This window comes from Furipterus horrens, unplaced genomic scaffold (genome assembly GCF_987537825.1).
Source record: "Furipterus horrens unplaced genomic scaffold, mFurHor1.1.pri manual_scaffold_1, whole genome shotgun sequence".
Classification (NCBI taxonomy): domain Eukaryota; kingdom Metazoa; phylum Chordata; class Mammalia; order Chiroptera; family Furipteridae; genus Furipterus; species Furipterus horrens.
In genome coordinates this window covers 62911121-62927428 of record NW_028327171.1, presented here as the reverse complement: position 1 = coordinate 62927428, position 16308 = coordinate 62911121, and the positions used below count along the sequence as shown (strand labels likewise).

Here is a 16308-nt window from a genome sequence, read left to right as displayed (position 1 = left end):
TCTTCTTTGAGTCTCTCCTGATTATACTGCTTTGAACCAATATGTTTTCAACCTCACATCCCACTTTAAGGCAAGAAGTTTCACAAAGCCATGGACTATACAGTTGATTGTTTCTTCTCACATATCAATCAGTTATACCCAGCTCAGAAACTCCAGAATTTGGTAAACAATCCCACGTTCTCCTTATTTGGGGCTCCTACAGTCAGGAGAGTGAGGCAGGGTATGAGTACAAATTCTTGAAGCCAGATGGTGTAGGTTTGCCCTGGGCCTGGGTTGCACAATTTGAGACAAACTGCTTAACTTCTATGCTTCTATTTTCTCCTCTGTAAAATGGGACCCATCTGAGCACTGTTTTAAGAATTAAATAAGATCGTATTATCACAGAGAACAACACAGCTAGTATAATTGTTATAAGTTTTGACTATATTTCCTTTGAGCCCAATAGGATCTTAAATGTTTAGTTTATTCTCATTTGGCAGGAACCTAATTTCTGGGACCTTTACTTACATCTTCTTTGACTCTTTCCCTCCTGTCTTTTGTGAGCTATCCCCACAGTTCTATATGATATTCCATTTTTTCCTTTAATTTCATTTAACAAAAACAACACACTAACACCTACCAGGTCACAGACATCATTCTCCACACTTGGTGAATGTTCACCAATTTTATCCCCTTAATAACATAATAAAGCAGATGCTATTATTTATTTTCATGTAAAGAGGAGACAATGGTTTCATAGAGAGCATAAAGAACTTATTTTCCCAGGGTTATAAGAAAAGTAAGTGAAAATAAGGAATTGAACCCAGGCACTCTGGATCCTGAGGCAGTGTTGCTATCAGCTCTGCTGGGCAGCCTCTTGAGGACACCATCAAGGGCAAAAGCTCACGCTCAGGGGCCACAGTGACTTATGAGAACAAAGAGCTAATATGTATTAAGCACATGAATATAAGAATGAATGATCTGTTGAATATTTAGTATGATTAAACATTTTGAAACTACCATATTTATAAGAATATGCTACTATAACTTTAGAAATGGACACCATTTGAGTTCCTCTTCTGAAAGTTTCCCACACTTCGGCATTTTGAAATTTGACCAAAACGTGATTTTCAGTTTTCATATTATGAAATCATCTTGTACAGCATTTCCCTTGTTTAAATTGAAACCGTTCCAAATTTCATGTAAATAATGGATTTGGTGGGCAGGACAGGGGAGAACAGGGAGAAAATGGGACAACTGTAATAGAACAGCAATTGAAAAAAATAAAGAAAAAGAAAAAAAGAAAGAAAGAAAGAAAGAAAGAAAAGGAAGGAAGGAAGGAAGGAAGAAGAGAGAAATGATTTGGCACTATCAGGAAACTTACACTTAATTATGTAGGTTAAATCCCTCTACATAAAAAAATTAAAATGTTTGCTTGTTTTAATTCTCTATGGAAGCAAACAAAAAGATATATGTTTAAATTATGTTCCATTACATTAATGAAATCCAGAATCTATATTTGCAAGAATCTATCTGAATTAAACACACATTTTTCAAGCTGTGTCACCAGTGGGTAGTTCCAACCAAAATTATCAGGCATCCCATTGCCTCATACTTAAAAATGTCCAGTGGGTTATGGAATTTGATTCTCAGAATCCTAAGTCAAATCATACAAAATTCTCAATCAACCCAAGCCCACAGTCTACTCCAACTCTGTGGTAAAACTTGTAGCAAAAGTATGAAGTGAAACTCACCATGGAGAACTCCACATTCCCTCATAAGATCTCTTAAATTTCCTCTTTCCCTTTACGCATCTGGCAAGACTACATTTCTGTCATAGATTTTGTCTATACAAAAGCAGCAAACTAGAAGAGAACTTAAAAGAAAAAATTTTATAGACCTTGGCCCCAGACTGATTGATGAAATTCATGGGGTCTTCAGGACTTTGCATATAACTTCAAATACAGAAAACGATTTCAATAAATGATTTTCTAATAAGTGAGGAGTATATCTCCATTTAAATCTGTAATTCATGCACCAGTGCAGTGAGTGACTAACTCACTGTACTTCATATACACCCAGCGCTATTCTGGGCACTCATTTTATCCTCTCAGCAAGACTGTAAGGTATACACTATTATTCAATTGATCACACAGATGAGAATACTGTGGCACAAAGCCACTACATTATTTGTCTATGATCTAGTACCCAATAATTAGTGGATGTGGCATTCTGACTCAAAAAATCTGGGTCTGTCAGTCTTTAACTCTTAGCAAATATGCCATTTTATCTCTCAGAGATCGGAAGACCAAAAGGTTCAGATAAATATTTACAGAAATAAACAGGCCACCATATTTAACACAAATTTCTGGAGAAAACACTCCATAAGGATGCAGCTAATGATTCTTCTGATTTTAGAGTCATCTCATACCTGGTTGTAATTTGGGGCTATTTTCTTTATCTTTCTGCCTCCTACTAGTATATATAAGAGGCACTCAAAAATTTAATTGAACAAGTAGGTAAAGAAGATTAAGCTGTAGGGAAGTGACTGTGTAAGAAAATATGAAAATAACTGCAACTAATTTATGCAAGTAATAGTAGATTAACAGTACATAACTTTGAAATAACAGAGGCTTCTTATTAGAAAATTCTGCAAAGGTTTGAATGTGAAGAGATCCTGATGGCTGCCCTGACTGGTGTGGCTCAGTTGGTTGGGAGTCGTTCCACAAAGTGAAAGACCGCCGGTGCAATTCCCAGTCAGGGCACATGCCGGTATTGCAAGTTTGGTCCCCAGCAGGGGTGTGTAGCAGAGGCACCAATCCACGTTTCTCTCTCTCTTTCTCCCTCCCTTCTCCTTCCTCTAAATAATTAAACAAAGCAAACAAACAAATAAAGTCTTTTCTTAAAAAGAGAGAGAGATTCTGATGGCTCATGTTACACACGTGAAATGAGGAAGGAAACCGGGTATAAGAAAACAGAAGGACGTTTGCTTCACTTGCTCGTTATGGGCTGATCTAATGACTGCCTCAATCAGAAGACACTGAGCTGAGTATCCTCCCAAACAAGGTGAGTTTCCATTTTTATTGTAAGTGAGCTTGCTTATAAAAGGTAGACTATATTTAAGGGGGGAAATGCTTCAAGGTTAACATTCTAAAAACCATCGATTACGAGCATAAGGAATTATATAACATATAGCAATCTGACATGAATTATTAGCTCTTAAATGGGGTTTTGTTTTATAGCCAAGGTAAAAGTAGCAACTGTGAATGGAATAGTACTTATTTGGATTTCATAAATAGTGTGAAAGTAATGGTACTGTTACATGTACCAAAAATGTATTAGCTACTTTAAAAATTCTAGCGAGACAACATGTGCCTTCTCAACTAATCTGATGGATGTGGTGATGTTAATATAGAAGGTGTTAATATGCCACAAACCTAAAGTCTGTTTTTCTTTCTCTTTTTTTAGAAAGTAGCATTTTGAAATCATGAAAGGCTTCGTTTTACTTTGTGTATGTGTTTATTTGAAACAGTGAGACTGGAAATCATGAATGCCACGGAGATGAAGGGCTTCAACGGGTCTGAGAGGTGCCCCAGAGACACACGGATAGCACAGCTCGTGTTCCCGGCCGCCTACTCGGCTGTTTTCCTCACTGGCATCCTGCTGAACACTTTGGCCCTATGGGTGTTCATTCACATTCCCAGCTCCTCTACCTTCATTGTCTACCTCAAAAACACTTTGCTGGCTGACTTGATAATGACCCTCATGCTTCCATTTAAAATCCTCTCCGACTCACACCTTGGACCCTGGCAGCTCAGAGCCTTTGTGTGCCGCTTCTCTGCCGTCATCTTTTATGAGACCATGTATGTGGGCATCATTCTGCTGGGCCTCATAGCCTTCGACAGATTCCTCAAGATCATCAGACCTTTTGGAAAATTTTTTGTACAAAAACCTGCTTTTGCAAAAGCGGTCTCAACCTTTGTCTGGTTCCTTTTGTTCTTCATCTCTCTGCCAAACATAATCTTAAGCAACAAAGAAGCAACACCGTCATCTGTGAGGAAGTGTGCCTCCTTAAAGGGTCCTCTGGGGCTGAAATGGCATCAAGGGGTGAATTACATATCACAGTTCATTTTCTGGACTGTTTTTTCCCTAATGCTTCTGTTCTACATAGTGATTGCAAAGAAAGTATACGAGTCTTACAGAAAGTCCAAAAGTAAAGACAGCAGAAACAACAAAAAGTTAGAAGGTAAGGTATTCATTGTCGTGGCTGTCTTCTTTCTGTGTTTTGCTCCGTTTCATTTTGCCAGAGTTCCATATACTCTCAGTCAAACCAACAGCAAGACTGACTGTAGACTGCAACACCAACTGTTTATAGCTAAAGAAACAACTCTCTTCTTGGCAGCAACTAACATCTGTATGGATCCCTTAATATATATTTTTTTATGTAAAAAATTTACAAGAAGGCTATTATGTATGAGAGGAAGAAAGACCACAGCATCAACTCAAGATAATTATACTAGTCAGACAGACAATATAACCCTAAGCTGATAACTTTATCATGCTTCACTTCTATTTTTGGACTAGATTTCAAAAAATCATTTATTTGGAAATTACATTTAAGCAGTAAAAGAGGATTAAAATGAATGCTTTCTTACACTGTATTATTCTGATGAAGAGAAAGGATTATATAAATTTTTAATTTCACATAGATCTATTTGTAAACAGAATGAAGTATCATTAAAAGAATGCAACAAAGTAAATGGCCACTAGAGGTCATCTTTTCAAGAGCATTCACTTGAATTTTAGAAGAGTTATTGTGGATAAATGTATATTCCTTAAAACCTTCCCTCCAGAATACCTTCTCACATTCATTTATGCACATAATTCAAACGTTGTCTATTCTGTATTCCGAAAATCTTGAGACTTGCTGATTTAAAGAAACCACCTTGAAAGTCCGTTGGTGAAAACTGAGAGCTGAAAGAGAGGGGCTGAAAGGCAGACTACTGATGAAGCACCTGGGGAGCCGAAGGCGGTTCAAAAGGCCTCTGCAAACCCCGATGAAGGAGAATCTCCTTACAACTACAGAGAGCCTCTTTCATGTGATTCCAGTACACCATAGAAGGCAAGAGCACCGTTATTAAGCCACAGAAAAGTGTACTATAATAATTTGCTTACAAACCAAGTGTGCACAATTCAAAGGCAAGAATACTGTATTCTTCTTTAGAATTCTCACTCTGCCCAGCAAATACTTTAATGGTGGTTGAATATGCCACCCACTCAGCAAAGCCTTCCTGAGCCACACCCTCTGTACTCCTACCTTCCACCTCTGATTAAAAATTACTTCTCCCACTGTTCAGGTATGTGTTAGGGCCCTCCTTGCAGACTTCCCTTTAAAACTAGTTTGCTGTATTCTTGACTGCAAAGATGGTTAAGAAAAACTTCATGTTTTGAATACAGAAAACATGTCATATTTTCTTGCTAAATCCCACAATACTCCCCACAGACCTTAGGCTAAAAATGTTTTAAATAGAATATGTCAATACTATGCCATTCTTGCCACATATATTTAAAGAACTGGTAACCCACAACCAGCAACACCCATACTGGGATATTTTTCAAAGGATAGAGCCCTACTTGGACTTACTAACCTCCATATTTTTCCCTAAATACCTTTGTGGTTCCAAAAAATCCTACAAAATGCTTATCTGGTATTGTGGATGCAGACTTATAACCTTTAGAGAAAATGTCCAAAGGAAAAGTAAATGTGCCTCTAGCTCCAACATTATCATCAGAAGGTGAATCTCAGGCCTCTTTCTATGCCCTCAAGGCCCAGAAGGCCCTGGAACCTGCCTACCTTTCCGGCCTTATCTCCTATCTGCTCTTCCATGCCTGGAACTTCTCACTCTTCTATAAACTACTAAATGTAGGAAGAGGCCATGGTCCTTTTTGCCCCTGTGCCACCGCCCATGTAAAATTACCTTCAACTCACCAAGAAAACTTAACCCATCCATGAAACCCTACCTTGCCATCACCTAGTCCATGAAATCTCATCTACCCCACCTCCCACCACCATCTCCAACCCATCACTCCCTTGTCTTGTCATGTCTCAATTATTGTACTTACCACACTGCTTTGTAATTACTTGTTTGCACATGTACCTACTCTTTTAAGAACCTACGTATACTTCTGAGGGCAGAGATTGTGTCTCCTTGTGCAATCAATAAATATTTAATAAATAAACCAAACTGGTTTTATTTTTACATACCAGAAAAGCAAAAAGGAAGTCAATTCTCACTGGTGTTTTTATTATATAAAGATGATATACATTTCTTGAAAGCTCAAGCTCTTCTCAGTTACCTTCCTATGGCATGTCTGCAGAAGCCTGAGAAGTGGGGGTGCTCTCGGGTTGTCTGGTGGATGTTGATAAAGGAAGCAAGATTACTAAACAGTACATGGGTAGCTGGAGGGGCTAACATCTATCAACATTTCAGTTCTAAAGCTATTGATGAAATGCTTCACCTATATACTGTGGGTTTTGGTTAAGTAAAAACTGTAACTGCAGCATATTACAATCTCCAAAGCTCTCCTTTCACACAGTAACTGTTAGCAATGTCACTAAATCCACATTACTTTTGCTGAGTACATTACATAATCATGAATAGACTATAACAATGTATTATAAATAACTGCATCTAAATAATGTATACAGCCCTGGCTGGTGTGGCTCAGTGAATTGAGCCCCAGCCTGTGAACCAAGCGTTGCTGGTTCAAGTCCCAGTCAGGGCACATGCTTGGGTTGTATGCCAGGTCCCCAGTTGGGGGCGTGTGAGAGGCAACCACACATTGATGTTTTTCTTCCTCTCTTTCTCCCTCCTTTCCCTTCTTTCTAAAAATAAATAAATTAAATTTTTAAATAAGTAAATAATGTATATGGTTTTTACAAAGATCTCTCAAGATAAAATTTCAATAGCAAACCTGTCCTCCATAAATATAAATATTGAATTCTATTACAATAACATTATAATCAAAAGCAGAGTATCTGGTGTGTAGAATGAAATAATCTAATAAGAACTTAGAGAAGGGGCATATTAAAGCCACCTTAAAATCACACTCAGAAAATGCAAACCAACTACTTGAGAAGAATTTCCCAAACTAGCAAACACAAATGCTAAATCTAGAATACTTATAGAATGGGATGTTATAACATAACTATTAACGACACACAGAAGAGAATTAAAAAGTAGCTTTGATATAGTGAGTGAATTTAGAACACAATTAAGGGCTTTCGTCAAAAGCTAAATGTAACTATTTTTACCGGATAAGGTCTTCTGAATATCCCTGAGGCAGGAGAAGGGTGAAAGGATATTGAGAAACCGAAGAAAAGTTACTGTAAATGGGGGAGGATGAAGCAGATAAGGAATATGAACTTCCAAATCACAAAAGTTAAATGGATGATATAAAGACATCAATAATTAGAATCTATAAAAGAAAGTTATTCAGTCTTATTAAAACCATTACTTCATGTATTTCATATCCATTTAAAGGCAGTTCCTTTCATTACTTTCTTGTCTTCTATTTAAAAGTGTCAGACCATTACCCCTAGGTAAACTGTATTCCTCAAGCAATTTAAAACATCAAAGTTAACCTGACTCTTAAAAGAACAAAACCCCCCTAGAGGAAGAACCCACACCCAGCAGTGTCTAATACCTAAGGGAATGCATAGCAAGGAAAGTGTGGAATTCACAAATCATTTAGTGCCTAGAGACAAACTCAACATTTTTAATTTTACATGGAAACCAAATATGGCAATATGAATATGGAACACTTGAACCAGTAGTTCTCATATTTTAGTTGATACCAGAACCAGCTGGGGGTTTCTTAAAAGACATTGCTAGGCCTATCCCTAGAGTTTCCGATTCAGTAGGTCTAGGGTAAGGCCTGAGGACAAGTTTCCAGGAGATGCTGATGCTATTGATTCAGATCACATGTTAAGAACCACTGTGATAAAATGTTCCTTGAGGTTCATACTTCTATAAAGACTGGTTCACAGCACAACCATCTTGGACATGGGTGTCCAAAAGTGGGTTCTGTCAACAGGAAACAAACAAAACTGTTATTAAGAGGGTGTGGCAGACATAAGATTACAGGCCATGGCAAGGACTGTAGTAGCTACCTCAGAAGTTCATACCCCACTATGGGGGCATCTACTACTCAGTGCCAGCTGTTGGCACAGGAGGGATTTAGAGCCCAGGGTGTCTGACTAGCAGCAATAACAGCAGTAAAACCAGCATAAGCAACAACAAAAGCAGCACACATTACCTACTACTTATTGTGTACCAAGAGCGTTAACCACATTGTCCCATTTAATAATACCATGAACCCTATAAGGTGTTATTGTTATCCCCATTTTAGAGATAAAGAAGTTGAGAAACAGAGAGGTTAAGCAATCTGTATGGGATCACACAGCCTATAAACAACAGGGTTAGAGCTCTAATTAAATTCTTGCTTCTGAGCCCATATTCTTAAATTCTATGTATTTATAACTTCAGATCTTGTAAAGTTCTCAAGAGAATCCAGTCTCTTTATCTCCTGTGATTTTCAAAACTTCCGTAGCCACCCCCATAACCCCTGACCCCACAAAAACAATGCAATATTCATGTGTGATCCATGACTAGCCCAGATGCTGCCAGCTAATTAGTCCTGACCTAGAAGCTGCAAGAACCTCCCAGGACCGCACTCTGGCAGCTCACACTTAGTTACTGCGTGCCTGCTAAGCGGCAGGCAACGTGCTCTGCACTTTACAAGGATTACTACCTTTCTATGTTTCACTGCAGCACTATGACATAGATACTACAGGCTCCTGGTTGAGGTGGGTGGGGAGAAGGAAAAAAAGCTGGGAACAAAATGAAAGATAACTTGTCCATGGTGCACATGACCCGACCAGCAAAGCAGAGGCAGAGCTGGGACTGAAACTGAGGCCAGTGGCCTCAAGTGGAACAACTCAATGGCTCTGCCACACCACCTCTCTAACAGTGAGGAAGCAGAGTCCCTTACCAGCGAGAATGGTAAGGAGGTGATGGCTGAAGCCAGAGGAAAAGGTCTCAACACAAATGAGCTTCAATAACCTCAGGGGTATGAACAGTTCAATCATGGACCCTGTGTGTACTTTGGGGCCCCTCCAGCACTAAGAGTTCTTGAGAGGAGTAAAATCCCAAACAGTAGATTTCTGGGTTGATTTAGTTAAGTTATTTCTTCATCGTGCATTTGAGTGCAACCCCTTGGCCTCTGTGGAAGCACATTCTGGTAAGGCACACAGACCATAATGACCCCAGATGTGGAAAGCAGTAGGAAAGCCATATTGACTCACTGTGGAAGCTCAGAGAAAAGGGTAGGTAACTGCAGATGGAGAAAGCGAGGAAGGGTTTGCAGGAAATGCAAATGTGAACTGAAGTTCAAAGGAGAAAACTGCGCATTCAAAAGGAAACACTGCTGTGCAAACAGCAACTGGGAGGAAGGCTCAGGGCACGGAGCTGCGCTGGTGTACGGGACACAGGAGGCCTGAGGCTGGAAGATGGAGGAGTCTGGGAACGGAGCGCAGAACCCTGGTGCTGTGCTGGTGTGCTTGCATTAGCCACTGAAGGCTTCTAGAGTGAAAAACTACATCCTCTATCTGTTGCTGCCTTTTAAGAAAATGAATTTGTCAGCAATGGAAGGATTCTGGATTGAAGAACAGCCGCTGAGGCCAGGAGGGCAATGATAAAAGTCTTCCGTCTATGCAGGCAAGAGCCAAGGGGGAAAACCCTGACATAGACCTTAGAGACATTTTCAGGGAGAGGTTTTGGGCCAAAGACCACTGGAGAATACGGGGTTCTATGTAAAATGTACATGATTAACATGTATTCTCAGTGGGGTCCATAATCCCCACCCCGACACCTCCAATTAAGATTGATTGCTCTAAAGATCATTAACTTGGGTGACATGTTGCATCAGGAAGGCAGAAGACCAAAATGCAGACTCTGGATATGCTGTAAGTGAAGGATCAGCTGGAGAGCGAGGTGGAGGGTGCCCAAGCTAGACAGGAGCGGTAAGATAGAGGCCCAGGGCTCTGAAGGCAGGGCTAGGTTAGAGGCCAAGGGAAAGTCCTAAGACTGGGAGACGATAAGGAATGAGCGGAGCACCTCAGAGGCCACGCTGCACAAACCTCACGAACAGAGGAGACGGAAGAGCAACTGTGGGATACGCCTGGGATTGGGACGGGGGGGGGGTGCAATCGGTGAATTAAAACAAGAAAGAGGGGGTCCAATGTATTAGAAACCAAGGAGCAAGAGAGATTTAAGGAGAAGTAACAGAATCATACACTCTGGGAAGGTCAAATGTGTTCATTTTACAACTCTGATGTCAGTGGTAACTTTAAGGAGGTGGTACACAGCCTAGTTTGTAATGGGAAGTGAGGGACTACAAGAAACTCTTATCTTGCCATAAAAGACCAGTCCGTTTACAAGAGTCCCAAAGAAGAAAAATAACAGTTTATTACTCTGGCTTTTCCTAAGGGTGTAAGGACAGGTAGAGTAGCTCCTTCCTCTGTTTCCTATGCAGTGCAGAGTTAATACCTGCCATGTGCACCAGCCAACAGAGCAGAGGTACAAATCAAAGGGTGGAAGAAGCCACATGACCAAGAGAAACTAGCTTGGGTGAGAAAACGGGTGTGCTAATATTTCACACTCCACATTACCTGGGTTTCTGATTCCGAGTCCCCCATCCTTTCTAGTATAAAGTATTTATAGAAAAAGGGGTGCGGGGGGTAGTGAGACACCAAGTAGTAGAGGCGTGAGCTGAAAACATTGGGAGGAGTGACAAAAAAAAAAGAATTATAAAAGCAAGACTATAATAGATAAAGGAAACTAAATTCAAGACTTATAGTAAGTAGGTAAACCAGTTTTTTGAAAAAAATTCCATAGCTTATTTAGCATGTGAACTTTTGCCACTTCTGTAATAAAACTCAAATTGACAAATGTAACATTCCTGGGGCATAGTAACAGAATGCCTACCTTTATTTTTTAAATTCAGCTTAAATATTAGATTGTGTATGTGACCTTAGGCAGATGTAGTCATCTTAAATTTCATCTAACGCATAGCTGAATGTCCTTATAGCTTTTAAAAGATATTAGCTTTTTGCATTAAATTTATATCATATATACACATCACATTCTCTGTGCTATTATCCTTTCTATTCTGTTTAACTCTGCAACTGAAAATGCCTGAACAACAAGTGAACAAAGCATCAGCCGGAACGCAGTGATGCAGCTAAGACCACTTCTCTCTCCCCTCACATATCCTGGGCTTAGATTTTACATTTTCCCACAATTTCAGAAGTCTGGAACAAGCTAGTCCTAGTTAGCTCCTTTTCAGAAGAGAAAGCTATGACGAAAGAAGATAAAAGTATTTCAAGCAATCATTGGGTCACCATTAAAGGAAATCCAAAAAATGACTAAGGGCTACCAAAATATTATTTAGTTGAGAGGTGTTTTCAATTTTTAATCATTCCTATCTTAAATTTAGATAGACACCCCCATTCATTCACTTACTCACTCTCCCTCTGCCTTCTGAACAAAAAAACAAACAAAAACAAATGAAAGCTGTTCACTAAGTATTAACTACCCTGTATATTATCTCATTTAAGTTTTATAATTTTATGAGGTAGCCATTCCATGATTATTTTTCAGAAGAAGAAATCAAGGCTCAGATATATTAATGACTTGCCCAAAGTAAAAATAAAATAAATAAAACCCTATTAAGTGGAGAGGCTGAGATCCACATTGGAGTCTATTTAACCCCAGTTACTGGTCTCTTATCACAGCCTCTCATGAGAAAGGTTTCCAAAGTGAGGAAATGGATCAAGTAGCCCGGCACAGGAGACAGTATTGATATCAGAACAGGACACAGGTGCTGGCATATCTCCAGACTCAATCTCAAACTGTCCTCCCCTTTAATCAACCATTACCATGAAGTTCTCATACCAGAAAAGGTAAGTGCTTTCTATAAAGAAGACCTAATAGATACAAATCATTTCAAAAGACAGATTAAACACAGTAATTCAAGCACAGTGACCTAAAGATACCAATCTCAGCTAGGGAACATAAAAGGGTTTGTAATAATTACACTCAGCACAAATTCTCAGCTACTGCATGTGAGCCACAATTAGAGTGACTTCCTTGTACAGAGAGATGGACCAGTAAGATCTGGTGAAGGTCCTACTACAATGTTTGTTGTATGTTCTGTTGTGTGGCATTCAAGACAGAGCATCATGGGCTACATTTCAATTAGATACTTGCTTTTCTTTGTTTTATAATTAATTAGTTTACTACAGAGGCCTAGGAGGCCCTTTAGATGTGCATTTTCCTTTAAGAATAAATGAATACATCTGAGAATATTGTGACAGCAGAAACCAAGATTATAATACAAATGCCATGCCTACCAAACTGGAGGAGGGGACATTGTGTCCAGGTCCACATCAATGGAAAGGAGTCAAAAAAAAAAGAAGGGAGGAAAGAGGAAGAAGTCATATGCAAGGGAGAAATTACTATAAGACTAAGGAAAGCCTTGGTAATCCAGTTGCCAATGTCTCCCACAAAAAAGGTACAAAGTAGAAATAGGGTTGATTCTAGAGTTTAGAAAAACTTAATAATATTACCTAATTTTCATTCCTTGTAAGATCATAGAAACACATTCTCTCCTTGAGTGCTTCTGTCTCTTTAAGAATATATTTTGAGCCCTGGCCAGTGTGGCTCTGTTGGTTGGAGCATCATCCCATAAATCGAAAGCCCACAGGTTTGATTCCTGGTCAGGGCACACGCCTAGGTTGTAGGTTCAGTCGCCAGTCAGGGTATATATGGGAGGCAGCTAATCGTTCCTCTCATATCAATACTTCTCTCCCTCTCTCTCTCTTCCTCCCTTCCCCTCACTAAGCATGTCCTCAGGTGAGGATTAAAAAACGAATAAGAATACATTATGAAAAATCAATAAGGTTATGGATTCTCATCTAAAATTCTGTGATTGAACTAGAATCCTTGTTTTGCAGAACAATGAAGCCAAAAGTAGTTGAATGAGACATATAATATACAAAAAAAAAAAAAGTGAATTTGAATCAACTAATTTTGTAACTAGTGATCCATGAACCACGTCTATGTCCAAATCAAGATTATAGATAGTCCTATTTGGCTTCAAAATTCCAAATCTCAATGTTGCCTTCAGGCTATTATACCCAAGCTGCCTGGAAACATTTAAAAGCAGCCCCTTGCTGTACGTCCCACAGGATGATCCTAGCAGATACAAAGCGAAGCAATTCTCAAAAGCCAAGGAGATTAAATAGGTTTAAGCAGAGAGAATGTTCTAGAGAATAAATAAGTCTAAAAAGACGGTAAAACCAAATATAAAACGTGGAATCCACTCACTGGATTCCACAATGACAAAATTATAAAGGATATTATTGGGAAATTGTAAAATTTTAGTGCAAGTGGAATATCTGAAAATATTATTGTTTCAGCATTAATCTTTTGACTGGTAACAGTATTGTGCTTAGGTAGAAGAACATCCTTGTTACTAAGAAATACATGCTAAAGCAGTTAGGAGTGAGGCACTCATTAAAATGACTACAACCTCAAAAGGGTCCTCCCTAAATGTGTGTGTGTGTGTGTGTGTGTGTGTGTGTGTGTGTGTGTGTGAGTGTGTGCGTGTGCGTAGAAAACGTGACAAACAGCAATTTGTAAATCTAGGTAACAATCTACTTGAACTACTATTTCAACTTCTGTGAAGGTTTAACATCTTTAACAATGATATCAGAAGAAAAAAATCACCTGTAATAACAAATAAAACAAAAACACTGTTTTAAACATTATGGTGGGAGAGAAGCACAAACACATATCCCAAGATGTCGTTCTGTATTCAAAATAAATTTGGGGTTTGTAATGGCTAAACAATGCTATTAAAAGAGCTTCCTTGCATTTAATAGGATCTTCTAACAAAATGACAAGATAATTATTGTTATAAAGCCTACTGTGGTTTTTATGAAATGTGAGACTTGCTATAAAGAGACTGGCAGAAAAAAATGTTTTTGCATGTTAACCTTTCCGTGATTTGAACAATAATAAAATCATGGGCTGGTTTTTAGCTGCTCTTTTCACCAAAGCGTTACACTTTTTTCATGACTAAACGTGTACTACACTTCCCTTTTTGAATGTTAAGTAAGACCAGCTCTAACAAGCCCCAACTTGAGACTGGTATAATGTGCTTGAAGATGAATGTATGTGCCTCATGTTAACTTTTTCATTACCGGACTTAATTTCCATCACTGGCCGAAGAAACCTTATATCGGACAATCCTACTGTTATATTAGGAGGAAAAAGCCCACTCCAGCCACAGCCCACTCTCAGGGAGAGAAAAAAAGGGCCACTTACTGCACTGATAGTGGGACACCAGCCCCTCTCTTCCTCCATGAGGAGATCTTCATGAAAAAACAACACACAGAAAGTCAAGGTGCTCCTTCAAATTCAAGGTCCTTCTTCACACTTAGAAAGACCTACCATAATCTACTCACACATTGGCCTTTTTTAGGCAACTGTTTTAAAAGGCACCCAAACCAGGTAACAATCCTAAATGATCGAAACATTTCTCTTCAAATTCAACATAGGAAATTATATCAATAATATGTTCAGCAGCTCGATAATAAGGGATTTTCTTTAACATACAAAAGCAAATCAGTATATATAGTTGCCCTTAATAGGACAAGTCACCCAAGTAATAAATGCATTAAAACTTTAGACAGATAACAGACTGCCTTTATTCCTTTAACAGAAGCTTGTGAAATATTTCTGCAAATTAGCTTCCTAACATGATTTTATACACACCACTAAAAATTTGGGATGATAATCTTCAGAACTTAGGAGTAGGTGTTTGCTCAACATACTTTTAAAGAGGCTACAAGGGATGTTCTCTGCCCCTGAATTGATGCTTTTAAGACCTGGCAGTCAGATTTCACATTAAGAGCAGTAGCTGATTCATTTATGGATCACAGTGACAAGTGACAAAAATTCAACCCACAAAGGACAAATCTTTCAAACGGAGGTCTGCATGCCACAACCTTTCCCCTCAAGATGCAATGAATTGACTTCATATGCTAAAAGCAAAATCCATGGGAAAGAAGTAAATGGCACACAGCAGAGTCCAACCAAAATAAAGAACTTTTGTAAATCTGGCAAGTTCTTCTAAGATTGAGCCATTATCAAGCTGGCTAATTTCTGTTCAGAGGTTATCCCAAGGGCTAGCTACTAAAAAAGAAGGAAATGAAAATCTATTAATTTCTGTAGCTATCTGTTTTTGTTTGTTTAGGAAAAGGCAAGAAAAGAAAGGTAATTTTGATACTCAACTATTGGTATTTAAATTAAACACATTTGTTTTTCTATACAAACAAGGGAGGAAAATCAACTACACAGTGCATTTGCAGTATTTCCTTAAGGCATAAATAAACACTAAGTAAACCTATTATTGATTTACTACCTTCAAAAATGCTTCCATCTGGATTATTATTTTCATTTACCATCATCCATGATAGTAACATGTTTTTATTCCATTTCATCATATTATATTTTTATTTTTTATGTACTTGTTTGAATGTTGCATTCAAGAAAATCTTGGACTCATTAGGCAACTTTTCTCTGAACATTCTAAAACTAACTATAAATAAGATAAAAGGATCTGATTATATAAATGTACCACTGTAGAAAGATTTAAAAAATAAAATAAAATAAGCTGTCTTGTGTTTAAGAATGAAATTCAAGTGCTTCAAGGTTGTGGGCATTTAGGAGCCACATCCACCTTGTGTCCCTCACTCTTACCCCATGTGATGAGACTCTGGTTTAGTCTGGATCAACCCCCTGTGGAGGAGTCAGCTGCAGAAGCAAGAACAGCAGCATCAGGCGTGGCTCCAGAGCATTGCTGAGAAAGACAACCACCTGCTGCTACCCACAGGTGGGCCAGCATCAGAGCACTATGGCGATGAGGAAGAAGATAGTGAGAAGGACTTGGACAGAGGATAATGAGGACAAGCAGGACATTGACGACTACAATGAGTTATCTGATGATGGAGAGGTCAAGGAGGTGGACATGGAAAGCAATGAACAGGATCAGAACCAATGGATGATCTAGGCAGACAAGGCAGGGTGGCCTCAGGGACAAGCCAGGCCAACCCAACGTACCCTGTAACACCTGTAGAACCACCCAATCACCCCAGTACCTGAAAGCTCACCTGCAGGCATCTCCTTAGCTGCTACCAGG

At 38.9% G+C, this 16308-nt stretch overlaps 2 protein-coding genes and 1 pseudogene across 3 annotated transcripts in view; 2 read left to right on the top strand and 1 right to left on the bottom strand.

Moving 5' to 3' along the window:
- The window catches only part of MED12L (mediator complex subunit 12L), a 310414-nt gene that overhangs the window by 94430 nt on the left and 199676 nt on the right, over positions 1 to 16308 (bottom strand). The gene's annotated exons all lie outside the window — the stretch shown is intronic.
- On the top strand, positions 2880 to 6844 carry P2RY13 (purinergic receptor P2Y13). Of its 2 annotated transcripts, XM_090286895.1 has the most exons (2): positions 2880 to 3045; positions 3448 to 6844. In XM_090286895.1, exon 2 carries the CDS (start codon positions 3493 to 3495, stop codon positions 4525 to 4527), a length of 1035 nt encoding a protein of 344 aa, XP_090143021.1. In that variant the 5' UTR covers positions 2880 to 3045; positions 3448 to 3492; the 3' UTR covers positions 4528 to 6844. The 2 variants fall into 2 exon arrangements, with proteins under 2 accessions (XP_090143021.1, XP_090143060.1); XM_090286934.1 differs by lacking the exon at positions 2880 to 3045 and having other exon boundaries at positions 3516 to 6844.
- LOC150021234 (anaphase-promoting complex subunit 15 pseudogene) lies at positions 9302 to 16179 on the top strand (annotated as a pseudogene).

Excerpts from the sequence above, each read along its gene's own strand:
- P2RY13 (XM_090286895.1), top strand. The coding sequence starts at position 3,493 with ATGTGTTTATTTGAAACAGTGAGACTGGAAATCATGAATGCCACGGAG.